The 14526-nt window shown below is 37.8% G+C and overlaps 1 protein-coding gene and 1 long non-coding RNA gene across 2 annotated transcripts; one reads left to right on the forward strand and one right to left on the reverse strand.

The window, feature by feature from the left end:
• Window positions 1-303: 303 nt before the first annotated feature.
• Window positions 304-4169, reverse strand: LOC145788854 (E3 ubiquitin-protein ligase COP1-like). Its single transcript, XM_082889138.1, has 3 exons — window positions 3935-4169; window positions 2937-3094; window positions 304-352 (listed from the first exon to the last, which is right to left on the reverse strand). Exons 1-3 carry the CDS (start codon window positions 4154-4156, stop codon window positions 304-306), a joined length of 429 nt encoding a protein of 142 aa, XP_082745264.1. The 5' UTR covers window positions 4157-4169.
• Window positions 4170-4414: 245 nt separating this feature from the next.
• On the forward strand, window positions 4415-8354 carry LOC114256281 (uncharacterized). Its single transcript, XR_014339971.1, has 5 exons — window positions 4415-4770; window positions 5783-5847; window positions 6181-6319; window positions 6916-7012; window positions 8076-8354. It is a non-coding gene; the product is annotated as an uncharacterized LOC114256281 (long non-coding RNA).
• Window positions 8355-14526: the final 6172 nt, after the last annotated feature.

Below are 14526 nucleotides of genomic sequence, written 5' to 3' on the forward strand. Positions count from 1 at the left end.
CCCATTTTCCGGCGAGATAAGGTGGCCGGAGGTGGTGGAGATGGTGGGTCAAGGTGGTGGTGTAAGGGTGGAGCAAAGGTGTGGTGTTTGGCCTCCAAGAAAGTAAAGGAAAATGAGAGAGAAAGTAGAGAGAAGTTAGAGAATGAAGAATGAAGAAAAAAAATCTGCACTTCTAATTTTTTTTTTTTGTGTTGAAATGGGGTGTTTGGGTACACCTACCATCAAGTTTGGAGTTGGGTTTAGATATCCTAAATGGAGTTTAACATAGGAGTGTGTTTGGCTCTAGATGAAAAGTTGGGAATATTATACTCCAGCAGTAGCAAACAATTCATCGTCTCGATCAAATTCTATACTGCAAAAAAAGAAGGAAATTAATTCACAATCGATCTGATAACCAAGGAAACGTGTGTTTGTGTTTGTGTGTGTGTGTGTGTGTGTGAGAGAGAGAGAGAGAGAGAGAGAGAGAGAGAGAGGGGTCACATGATTGATGGATTTTAATTCAGATGCAAAATGTTATGTGTTTACTTCATAGGAATACAAATCTGAAAATTGAAGGAAGCTTAAATACTCTGGAAAATTTATAAACATATGTCTGTATTGAGTAGGAACAAATAATTGCTGCCGTCAATTTCACTCTTCAAGGTATCCAGACAGCTAGAACAAAGCTAGATCAGCTTGTTTATCTAGAAGGTCTTGCCATAAACATTTTTTATTTTTATTTTTATACCAAACATGATATTGTTATTGAAGCTGCAAGAAACCCCATGGTTACCTTGGATTTAACATTCACAAAGAACCCAATGCAAGCCAACCCCAGTTACGTCTAAGTCTTCTTGATTTGAATTGAGTAATATCTTATTGAGGTATTTCACCCCACAAGTTGGACTATGAACTTCCTCATTTAGCAGGAATTCTTCGATCCCACAATCCTCTGACACCATTTATCCAATTCATCCACTTAGTTTTACTAATACAATTTGAACTCCCCTTCCTTGTCTGAATAGCTAATTCAAAATATTTTAAATGGTTATTCTAATTGAAAAATCTAGAAATTCCCTAGATGTTGATTTGTGATTATGTACCAATTTTAAGCAGTATATAACAATCCCAATCAAACAATCAAGACAAATTGACACAATGATTTTACGTGAAAAAACCACAATTGGACACCTCCAATTGTGATAAAAAAAACCACAGGCAACAGCCACAAAACAATCCACTAAGAAGATATAAAGGAATTACACAGGTATACTCTCAATTACCTAGTGAATCCACGCCCGAATTGAACCAACCTCTATGTACCTCTTCCAACCCCGTCTTCACCTCGGAATTGCCTTGACGATGAGCCACTCCGGAATCCACCAAAGCTTCAGGCTCGAATTCTTCAGAATCTACCGAAGAACAACTTCCTGTTTTGTGTAGAACAAACAAATAATCCTTTGATGTATATTCTTTAAACTATGAGTTGAACACTTAATCAAAACATCAAAGAAAACTAGCAAAATATCCCTAGATATAAACCCTAGAACCCAAGAAGAAGATCTGGAGCCGTTAATAAAGTTTTGGGAGAAAACCAACTACTTATAGAAATCCAAAGTAATCATAGTTTTGGAAGAAAACCAATTCCTTATAGAAATCCAAGAATCTGTGTTCGCGTGGTCTGCTCGAGCGTGGGAATTCCCGCTCGAGCGGAGGCTTCAAAATTGTGTGATTCATATAGGCTTCACGCTCGAGCGTCAAATCACACCATCCAGTACTTTTTCAAGCGAAACAGAGATGCTGTGAGCTTGCAATCCCTGCTCGAGCGTCACTTTCCCCGCTCGAGCGGGACGGCCAAAATTGGAAAATCTGGAAAACTTGATCCTATTACAACCTCAGTTTTGATCCATGGAAATTGACAAAGGCACGATTCGGGTTGGATTCGCATCTAATAAACTCATAGCCTCACTGAAATAAAAGGTGCGAAAACAAATACAACTGAAAGGAGTTTTGTCAAACGGGGTTGCCAAGAATAAAACCTAACACTAATTTATCTCCTGATTATCAAGCTTTATTATGCCCTCTATCTACCTATAGTTTTACTAAAGCTACACCACAATCATTCTTAGTCTTACTCAGCCTAAAACCCCTAAACTCTAAGGTATTTGTCCATACATTTTGTTTGAAATGAATTACCACAGATTCTAGCTTGGTCAGCTTACATCATGTTATTTCAAATAACATATACTTTGGCACATTCTATCTATATGCCTAATAAATTATCCAAAGCTAATGATAAAGAACTAATACCAATGGTAGATTATGAGCCTATTGCTACTTGTCTTTCCTTCAATTGCTCTCACATGAATTACTAATACAAGATAGATGTCATTAATTACATTAACATATCTAGCAAATGTAAAATCGTAGTCACATCTTATGAATACAAAACTATTTAGGATCCACCAAGCAGAGGCTAGCATTAATGTCAGCCTAAGAGAAAGGTTTGCAATTTGTAGCTTATACATACATAACTAGGAAAATGGTTTGAATTCCATTGACCATACACTCGAACAAAACATGGTATTTTATAATTTCAATAATCAATCAACGAATATAGTTTTAAGTAGTGGAAATCAACAGGTCTTTGATGACTGATCAGTCACTTGAGTACAAAGTCTTATGTAATATGCAATAAATTGTTTTTTTTTTCTTCTTAGATAAATATGTAATTGTACCAAAATTAACTCGCCTTGATACAATATTGGCCGAGTGAAAAAGATCGCCATGCCTAAGTTCAGCAACGACCCTCAATCGGCTATTCATTAAATATATATATATATATAGAAGAGAAGTATAGCATCAGCACACAGACAAACTTAAGAAATAGGAACAAAGCCAAGAAGCTTCCTGAAATAAAACCAACATTATTGACCAAAAACGGAAAAATAAAAAACCTGTATCGTGTAAAGGTAGACAGCACAGACTGGAAATCCTCAAGTCCTGCATGATAACCTTCTCTATTCATGGCATTTGTGTCCCTTTCTTCCTGTTTATATGACTGTCGGACCCAATGCCGTCGCCTTTGTAAGTAACACTCTTGTAAGTCATTGAACTGTTGAAAAATAAAATATTAAAGAACTATTTGAACCAACAAAAATCAACACAAAACTACAGATCAATACACAATGTCTCAGGTTGGCCAGACAGCCTTAAGCTATTCACCATGTAGTGTTCCAACGCTTCAGCAGAAGTCTACTGAAGAGTGACATGCTAAAATTACCAACTGGGGAGATCAAGAGTAGCTAGCCAACAGTAGAAGACAGCCAGCACAAATAAGCACAATGAGGATCTAGACCCTCCACTGGTATGATCGTGGCTCCTAAACACATGGCCTATATTATTATCTTTTTGATAAGTACTTTTGGTGCAGAATACTACTCCCTCCATCCCAAAATAATGGTCACTTTTGGAGAATTCATCTTTTTTTTATAGTACAATTATTATATTTTAAAAATATTAATCTTTCAAAATTACCCTTTGATAGTATATTTTTTGGAGAATATTAATTGTCATAATTTTACTTTTTGTGTTATTAATGAATTTAAAAGGGCAAAACAGTGAATTCATATTATTTTATTCCTTAATTTTTGAAAAGGGACTAATATTTTAGGACAATTAAAAATGGAATAAGGGATTAATATTTTGAGACGGATGGAGTATTAAGGATTTACAGAACGGCATCACCCAAATCTGCATGCTGACAGTGACCAGTAGGATGTTGCACTGTTGGTTGATGATCCTTTAATCCGACAAAGGAAAAAAATTAAAAAAATAAAATAAAATTGAACCATCTCATAAATTTCTACATGATTTGTTTTTGATCAAATATATTTCTACATGATTGATAAGCATGAATAATAAGATTAGCCCAATTTAGAGGAATTTTACTGACCTGTGCATGGACCCTCCTTTTTCTTGCTACTGCAAGTCCTGATTGAGTAACATGTGAATCTGACCCACTGTAAGAATCCTTTCTTTGCACCATTTGAGAGCTTATAAGAGCTTTTCCATCAACTTTCCTGCTCTGTGAATTGCCTTCATTCATCCAGCATTGGCCCTGTGGACTGGGGGGGGGGGGGATACTAGAAAGGATGCCACATCTACGTCTATCCATCAATGACGGCCATGCTTTCTGTGGGGATATATTTTCTAAGTACCAACACCTGGCAAGGTGACGCCGACGTGTCAGCCGAGGTGCCACGTGTCTTGGTCGTTGTGCCGAGGTCATCTCGGCTAGGCCGAGGTTTCCTCCGAAGATATCGGAATCCGAGATAAGCGGATAAGGGACAAGAGTCCTAGAATCACTACAAGAAAATCAGGTTTTAGCAGCGTTTTTTATTGCAGTGGCTTGAAAAATACTGCTATAGATGGGCTATCGTAGCAGTTATTGACCACAACTAAAAATTAAATTTTTAGTAGCATTTTTTTCCTAACACGCTGCCATATTTTTTTTTATAGTGATGGTTTGTACTCAACCGTTACAAAAACCCAAGCAAAATAAACGCCCGCCAAATTCAATTCTCATTTCGCGCAGAATCAATTTTTTTTTTTTTTGGTGGGTTTGGGTGAATAACATATCAGAATTTCAATCCACAAAAAAAACCGTTCAACTCACAATTTGTGCCCTAGTCTATCAACACTTCTTTTACGAAGTATCAGAGCCTTCCTTCATCCTCTCCTGCGGCGTATTGACGACATCAAGCTATACAACATCACTGTGATTTCAAGGTCAGTTTGCTCTCTCTATTTCTCTTTCTCTATCCCTCATTTTCTTCTTGTCTCTCGATTTTTCTCTCTACCCTTCTCTCTTTCTTCTACTGTCTTAGTTTCTCTTTTTCCCTTACTGTCTTCAATCAAGTTTGGGTAAATGAAATTCATTGTTAAGCTGAGACTTGCCATCCATTCATTGCTTCTAATATCTCCAAAACTTCTCTACTTTGAAGGATTTCATGAACATCTTAAATGATTTTGATTTGGGAAAATAATTTAAAAAATAGATTGATTAACATGTTCGGTATTCTGATTTTTGATCATCTATGATATTCATATTTTAACCAATATAATTAGTGAAGTGAATGGATTGTTGCTGATGCTACCCAATAAAATCTCGTGCTTGAGGAATCATTATGTATGCTAGGTGTTTGATAAAATGCCACAATGGAGTAATAGTGCCAACATTTTTGTTTATTGGTTTGTTCTGTTTTGCTCCTTTTTTTCTCTTTTTTTTTTGTGAGAAAATTGTTGTTTATGAATTTAATGCACAATTTGTAATGTTTTGTATGAATTTATGATGCTATCTATTTTCAACAAAAGCTAGCCTTCTTTTTGCCACCTGCACTGTAGAATCCAGTTGGTCAATCTTAGTCAATAGAGTTCTTAGGGGACATTATTTGATAGCATGTCTACTATGTGATTCTATTTTGCCTACAATTTATCCACTCATGCACGGATATGATAGAATGGGCGTGGATGAAAAAGAGAGGAAAAAAAAAAAGTAACAGCTTTTGTTAGCTAGGATTTTCTTTGATGGATTTAATAAGTAGGTATCTGTGGAGGACTCAGGAAAAACATTAGCCTTATTAAATGTTACCTTGTACATATATTTTCCTACCACTCAGCAGGTTTGCTGATATAAAGAAAAATATTAGTGAAATGTTAAAGGTGGCTATTCCCTATTGGATATACACACACACATCTATACATGACAGGACATGGAGGAGATGAATTTTTAAAATTTCAGGACTCAGAGTAGCTTCAAAGTCACGATTTAGCCGATGCAGTGAAACAAGTGAAGGCAAAGTGTAGGTGAGAGCATGTCCTAAATGCTACATCTGTCTGTTTGGTCTTTTTATACTAATTAACTTTCATTATATTTTGATTGTGCAATAGAAAGACAATATGGTTTCAAACAATCATGACTAAGCATATAAATATAATAATTGCTATTAGTTAATTGTGATTCTAGAAAGGTCTGTTATATATATATGTCGATCTTATGTTGAAATGCTAGTATGTATATAATATAATGAGGCCTTCTTCATGGGTGTATACAATTACAAGTTAGGTGCTCCTTTTTAAATGTTAATCTTCACTTTCAAGTAGTGAGCTGACATGCTCTTGATTATGATCAAAATTCAGATTCAAGGAGCTGTTGATAATGGTTGACACTTGCCAAGTTGCTACTCTCTTTGCTGGTATGGAGTTTGGGGAGTAGAGCTGTTATGGGCTGCTGATTTAGAGCTCTTTGCTGCTGACCTGGTTTTGCTCTGGGCTACTGGTATGGAGTTTGGGAAGTAGAGTTGTATTCTGCTTTCCCTTGGGTTGGTGTCTTACCAACTGTGGGTGGTGTTAGTCTTTGCTCTTTGTCTTTTTATTGATAATTGTCAATGTATTTGCTTGATTATTATCAATAAAATTTCTCTTTGGCTGTTTAAAAAAAGAAAAAAAAGTAGCTACTCTCTTTTCTCAGGTTTGTGGTTATCCTTCTAAATGCTGTGACTATTCTATTTGTGTAATATTCTACGGACTCCTATTCAATTTTTCAGTTCACATTTTGTCAGCTTGTTTGGAAATTTAATTTATTAGACCAGTTTGAGCGAATATCCTGGTAAGTGGTTTGAATGAAAAATCAATTTTACCTCCAGTTTCTTGAAGATGCACACTCCACAGTCCATATGATAAAGACTACAAGAAACCTATGAAAAGCTAGGGTAGAGCCTTACTCATATTGACATTGTTTCATACCTTCTTTTTTAGATGGTTGGCTTGGCTAAATCTCCCAGTTTTTTAGAATACTTATTAACCTCATTAACTCATATGTTGTCCTTTTTCTAAATTTATGCATACTTATGTAAATTTTATTGTATAAATTAGGCGACAGATGTATCTAGTGGCATTCTAAAAAAGGCTTCTCCACAAACACATCAAAGATTCTCTTTTGGGAGTCATGAAATGCGACCTTCTAATCGGGGTAAGTCATCATTACAATACACATATATTGACACAAATTTAGAGCCATTGTTAATGACTTCTTTACCAATAAATTGTTAGTTAGTTTGGACAAAATTGGGATTTGATAGGTTGACTTCTCTACTTTGCTTCCTTTATTGGCATCCGTAAAAATACCAAACAAACCAGTGAAATAGAGAATTGGGCAATCGAACAAATATGAATATCAATGTATCAAACTGTAATATACAATTAAAAATAGACCCTTGGATGTTGCTATTGGTTGCTTGATTTGGTGGCTGCTACTACTGTTTGGCTTTATTGGCTGATTCAGTCCAAATGCCAGCCTGCTAGTTGCTTGCTTACATGTTCTAAGCCCTTTAGATGTCTTCAAGCATATCTAATCTTAGAGATCAACTTGTAGTGCTTAAAGAACAACACCAAGAACTAATGCAGAGTTTTTTTTGTTGGGTTGAAAAGAAAACAAAAAATAGAGGAAGAAAATAGAGAGGAGTGGGTTTCATCATAATGCAGAATTATTTTTTTTTGCTAGTATGGAGTGGGTTTCTTTGCTACCTTTGTTTGGCTTTTGTGATGCTTTATGGAAGCTTAGGTGTTGTTTGGTTTGGTGTGTTTAGAGTGAACCTGGAATATATGGAGCAATAAAGGTAGTGTGTAATTTCTTTGTATCTTTTTATTTCCTTCCTTTTGTTGTGGTTGGTATCTCTTGTCAACCCTTTTGTTTCTCTTAGTTGAGCTTGCACATGATTTTGCAATCCTTCTTATGCCAACCTAGTTGGAATGAGTTAGGTTCGCTATGATGCAATCTCGATTTTCCTTGTTGGTTGTTGTATTTCTCCTTTATCTTTAATAAAGAGTGCTCTATTTGGCTGATAAAAAATAATATGCAAATATGATCTTCAACTTCATTGTAATCTTTATTTTTTGATATGTAAACCACATACTTACCAAAAATACTTACCAAAAAAATAAGACTTGTGGAGAATTATTTGTAATTTAAATTTTCTATGTAGATTTTAAAATTGAAAATGATACTTATGCTCATTCAATTATTTTTATTGCAGGAAATAAGACAACATGAAAGCATCAAACAATGGACGCCATTTCTCGATCTGAACATTTTTCATGGAGGTCTTTATAAAATGGCGTCATGAGGAATACTTTTGAGTATATTGTTATGTGACAAGTTTATATGTACCTTTTGTATTATGGTGTGGCTATTAGTTTGCTAGAAATATTTGATCTATTTTGGTATGACAAGCTTATGTAATGAACCTTTTAATTAAGGTGTTTTGGATATTTTGGGATTATGAAAATGCAAACTCTTTAATCTTTTACAGTTATTGAGTATTGAGCCATTAGAATAAAATAGTGCTTTTATAGATATATAACGCGAGTAGGGATAAGTGAGAGACAACAATTAATGGTTACCAAACCATTGAAAATTTCAAGCTATATATTATTGGTAATTGAAGAGTAAACATAGCATATAACCGCAGTTAATAACGGTCGCTGCAAATAAAATTCAAAAAAAAAATTATGGCTATAGCGACAGTGTAAAATTGATGGAATAGAGTCAAAATATAGCAGCGGTTCACAAAATGTCGCAAAAATGAAGGATGTAGTAGCGGTTAACTTGTCGCTATAAAGTTATCAAGTCATGGTTATATTTAAGATATAGTGACATTTATAACCGTCGCTACAGCAACCGTCGCAATAAAAAAACTTATACCAGCGTTTCACAAAAACGTCACTATAAGGCTATGCTGACGGGGCTATTGTGGCGGTTTGGCCGCCGCTATTGCAACCGCGGGTAAAGGTATTCTAGTTTTTAGCGGCGCTTTTTCTTGCTTTTAGCGACAATTTTGGCCGCTGCTATAAGTGAATTTTTTTGTAGTGAATGAAGAGGGAACTCAACTTAGATATGGACAAGAGTCCTAGATTGGGAGAAGACTTCAGTTTGGGTAAAGATAAGACTCTTAGAGAGTTTATCCTAAATCCACTGGGAGTTCCAGATTAGCAGTAATCCTAAGTCCATTAGGGTCAGGCTCCTTTTGGGACTAGGATTGTATTGGCTATAAAAGAGAGGCACCCCCATAGGTCTAAGGTATGCTTTTGATACTCAAGCTTGTGAGTTTAGTACTTGATTTATCTTTGAGAGATATACTGACTTGATCGTCGGAGTGCCCCCGGGTGGTCGAAACCACCGCGGGATTCTTATATGTCTGTTACAGGTCAGTCAGGTGCCATCTATTCTGCCAGTGCTCTCCAGCTGGTTACTAAGCGGGCAGTGTGGTCGGAAAATCACCCACACAATTTGGCGCCGTCTGTGGGAAAGAAAGAAGAATAGATGGCCAATGACAGACAGAAGGATCAGATTAGAGACAACGCTCCTGCTGGGAGTGGGAGACCTATCGATCTCGACGTTGAAGGGGACGACCGCAACACAGAAACTCATGACCAAAGTCACGGAGTGAAAGACACCGGCCAGGAAGGTGACGCACCATAGGCAACAGATCGAAGCGGATACTACAACGAAGATGACCTCTAGGTATGGAAGAATAGATGCTTGCGGAGGAACGAAGACCCTTCCAGAAGGGATGCAAAGACAGGGGGCATGAGCGCTCCCAAGGAGATAACATTCAAGTATAGAAGAGCTCAACCTGAGTGAGCAAATCCCAGATCCCAGATCCCTGATCCTAGAAGACATGATCTCGGCCTAGATGAGTAGGTCCGAGAAAAGAAGAGCTCAACTTGATGAGCAGATCCAAGATTCCAGAAGATAAGATCTTGGCACCTGAGTCTGAGAAGAGAAGAGCACAATAAGCAGATCCCAGAAGATAAAAAGGAAACACACAAGATCAGACTAAAGTTGGCCAGAATTGAGAAGTATGCTAGGGCCGAGGAGGACATGCCGGGAACAAAGGCGTCGGAACAAGAAAAGAGAAACGGCTCGCCGATGCGAGGCCGAAATGAAACTCAGGTTGGAGCCAAGTAAGATCAATAGAGAAACCAAGGCCGACAACCTCGGCTTGAATTAAACCTTGGCGACAAGGTCGAAGCTACATGTATGATGAGAACCCAAGTGGATTTTAAGTTCACACTGGGGGGGCAGAGAGAAGAAGAGTGCGTTTACCACTTGTTGAAATTTGTAGCAATTTACAAGTTGGTTAAACCAATATGATGCTTAACCGAAGTTAAGCCGAGATGATGCTTAACTGAAATTAAGCCGAGATGGTTCCTTATCTTCACTTGTTGAAATTTGTAGCAATTTACAAGTTGGAGTTAAGCTGATTCCTTATCTTCACTTATTGAAATTTGTAGCAATTTACAAGTCGAAGTTAAGCCGAGATTATTCCTTATCTTCACTTATTGAAATTTGTAGCAATTTACAAGTTGGAGTTAAGCTGATTCCTTATCTTCACTTGTTGAAATTTGTAACAATTTACAAGTTGAAGTTAAGCTGAGATTACTGTTTCTCTTCGCTTGTTGAAATTTGTAGCAATTTACAAGCCGAAGTAAAGCCGAGGTTATTGGTTAAACACTTGTAGAAATTTACAAGTTGGTTAACCCGAAGAAAATGCTTAACACTTGTTGAAATTTGTAGCAATTTACAAGATGACGTTAAGCCGACATATGATCATCCGTTGAAATTTGCAGCAATTTACAGGTTGAAGTAAAAGCTAAGTATATTGTTTAACACTTGTTGAGATTTTTAGCAATTTACAAGTAGATCATTATTTAACACTTGTTATAACTTAAGGAAAGTTTATAGGTTGAAATTAAAACAGTATGTGTTTTATATCTGTTGGAATTTATGCAAAGTTTACAGGACAAGTTATTGCCGAGGTAAATCATCAGTTTGTATACCCGAGGTATGTCACCCCGTGAAGGTTGCACAAAGAAGGAAGAGCATACTAAAGACATGCAAAATATTCTAAGTATAGAATCATGCAAGAGCAGTTAGAAGAAGATCAAAACAGAATTCGTCGTGATTGACACGCCTTCACCTTACAACATCATCTTGGGAAGGCCATGGTTGCATGCAATGGGGGCAGTTCCCTCAACGTTGCATCAACTATTGCGGTTCCCCACAGAACATAGGATTGAAGAAGTCAGAGGAGACCAACTGCAGGTAAAGAATTGCCCCATGGCAGTAATGAAAACTACCTGCAACATTCGGGAACCAGGAAAGGCAGAGATTGAAGACGAGGACATGAAGGTCCTAGATGATGTCGGCAAGGAGCCAGCCAAAAAGAGTAAAGAGACACTGAAGAAAATCCTCGTCTAGGAGGGCGACGAAGAGCGCTTCATTCAGAGAAGGAAAATTGAATTAGACATTGAAGAATAAGGAGGCACATCGGCCATATGCAGAGCTTACATTATCTAAAGAACAAAAAGGTACAAGAGTACAAGCGACAAAAAAAGGAAAAACTTCAAAAACTGAGATCATGCTTAACCGAAGTTAAGCCGAGATGATGTTTAACCGAAGTTAAACTGAGGTGATGTTTAACTAAAGTTAAGCTGAGATGATACTTGACCGAAGTTAAACCGAAATGATGTTTAACACTTGTTGAAATTCTGAGAGAATTTACAAGCTAAAGAGTGCACAAAGTTAAATGTCGGCAAAAGATTCGCCAGAGTCAAACGTCGTTTTGATTAGAACCACTAAGTGCACGCCAGAAGTGGTGACCAGAATTGTGAAAGGAATAAATGCTTCAAGAAACAGCGATGATAGTTTGCAAAGGCCAAGAGAAAGAGGGTCTAAAGGGGGTGCATTAAATACCAGAAGTTTTAATACATCGGCGAAAGAAGAACACATCAGGTCTGTGACTACAGCACGAAGCCCACTTCCCTAATGTGATCCTAAGTACAACTTATGTTCACATTAGGGGGCAGGGAGAAGGTGCAGGGGGAAGTAATGATAATTAAGGAGCAAGGAATGTTAACACTTGTTGAAATTTTTGAGCAAATTACAAGATGAGTTAACCGAAGATTATGAAGTCTATCACTTGTTGAAATTTGTAGCAATTTACAAGTTTGGTATAGCCGAGATAACACTGAAAGACGTTTCCGAGATATGATCATCCGAGATGACCAACTAGCTTGTTAAGAGCTGAGAAGGTTGGCAAGTACAAAAATGAAGACCTTAAAGAACTAGGGCCTTGAAGCAATAACGTCAGACTGATCTGCTTCGACGGACGACGATGGTTCAGCCTCGGCAGTCAGTTGGAGGAGCTTCTCTACCGTTACCTCGGCATCAATTTCAAGAAAGAAGCAAACTACTCGGCATCAGCGGTAGGTTGTGTCTCACCTCCAGAAGACAGTTGGAAAGAACTTCTCAGCAGCCTTCTCAGCCATGAAGCTCAGCATCAATCTCCTGAAGAGTTTGATCAAAGCTTTTCTCGGCGATTGGTACCTCGGCATTTTGAAAGCAAGGATTGAAAGCAAAACTCTGGGAAAAGACACAGAAAACAGAAACAAGAATGTAATTCGTAAATCAAAAATGGTGATGAAGCTATCAGGAAATCAAGACAAAAAGATTGTACAGGTGTGTCAAGCCAAGAACAGTGGCAGAAATCAACAGATATGTGAACAGTGTATATTCAAGAAGATGATTTGGAAACAACGGGTAAAACAACAATGGTGGTTAACAATGAAGCAGAGCTTCTTGGAAAGCAACAAGAAATAAAACCAGGAGGAAAAGTGGCTTACTAGAAAGAGGGAAGCCGGAATGAGAATTGCCGAAGTCTGACGACGGATGCGAAAATGACAGAATAACGTAAGCTTCACCGGAGGAGAGGAACGAAAACAATTGCAGAGCTTGAAAGCTTGGAACAATGACGGATTTAAGCAAAAGAGCTAGAAAGAAAAAAAAGCCAGAGGATTAAATGAAAAAAAAAATAGTCAAGAAGACGACAAAGTTCAAGAATAAAGCGAAGTGCACAGGCACTAAGTAAGTATGTGAAAAACAAGAAAATAATGACCCAGACATGATGCTAGCAACAGAAAGCAGATATGACAAGGACAGTGCCAGGCATTCAAACAATTCAAAACGCCAAAAAAAAAAAAGACGAAAATAGAAGGCAACAGATGGCAAGTAAACAGATTCAGAAGAGTTATGAAAGATTGAGCTTAATAGCAAATAAAGAGTTTATGAACCTACCAAGTGAAATGAACGCCGATATAAAAATCGCCGGAGTCAAAATAGATGACTGGAAATCGGGAACTCACCAGAGAGTGTGAGTGGAGCAGTTGCAAAGCTCTTAGAGTTTACGAATTAATGGAACAAGAACCTCGGCTAAGAGGTGTGATCTCGAGCAGCTTGAAAAGCATGAAGCTTGATACTTGACACAAATGGACAGTAAGGTCCAGGGAACTTTGAGGTCGGCAAGTTTGATCTCGGACATAGGGGCACAGATGAACGAACAGTGTAGGTTCCATCACCTCAGAATGCCGAGGTAATAGAACCTAGGGGGCAGTTGTGGGGATATATTTTCTAAGTACCAACACCTGGCAAGGTGACACCGACGTGTCAGCCGAGGTGCCACGTGTCTTGGTCGTTGTGCCGAGGTCATCTCGGCTAGGCCGAGGTTTCCTCCGAAGATATCGGAATCCGAGATAAGCGGATAAGGGACAAGAGTCCTAGAATGAAGAGGGAACTCAACTTAGATATGGACAAGAGTCCTAGATTGGGAGAAGACTTCAGTTTGGGTAAAGATAAGACTCTTAGAGAGTTTATCCTAAATCCACTGGGAGTTCCAGATTAGCAGTAATCCTAAGTCCATTAGGGTCAGGCTCCTTTTGGGACTAGGATTGTATTGGCTATAAAAGAGAGGCACCCCCATGGGTCTAAGGTATGCTTTTGATACTCAAGCTTGTGAGTTTAGTACTTGATTTATCTTTGAGAGATATACTGACTTGATCGTCGGAGTGCCCCCGGGTGGTCGAAACCACCGCGGGATTCTTATATGTCTGTTACAGGTCAGTCAGGTGCCATCTATTCTGCCAGTGCTCTCCAGCTGGTTACTAAGCGGGCAGTGTGGTCGGAAAATCACCCACACACTTTCGTTGCAGAAGGATCATCTAAAAGCATCCTCAGTTTTACTGAATATCTCTCTTTTGCCCGATATAAGTCTATTCTATGTCTCTCCACAGCGTTTATGTCCTCCTTAATGTACTGGAGATCAGTTTGTATCTACATAACAAGCAGGAGACCATCAAATTTGGCTTTAAATCTTTAGTTACCACTATCTTTGTTAACCCTGAGGCCATGATGCAGCCATCCAACAGCTAAATGACAAAAAGGCCACGTTGCCAAAACATGCTACTCAGTGGGTCTCATTTTGGAGATATCTCATGAAAAGGCCAACTTATATTATGAACATTTTTATATATGAACCCCAAATCACATATGTCTAGGCAGTAGATAGACACTATAATCCACGTCACTTACAAAAATTAAAAAAGTCAAAATAAATCAAAATCAGGAGTACTCCAAGAATTTCTGCTAAA

Source organism: Camellia sinensis, chromosome 9 (genome assembly GCF_055761805.1).
Source record: "Camellia sinensis isolate YWXY chromosome 9, ASM5576180v1, whole genome shotgun sequence".
In the NCBI taxonomy this organism is placed as follows: Eukaryota; Viridiplantae; Streptophyta; class Magnoliopsida; order Ericales; family Theaceae; genus Camellia; species Camellia sinensis.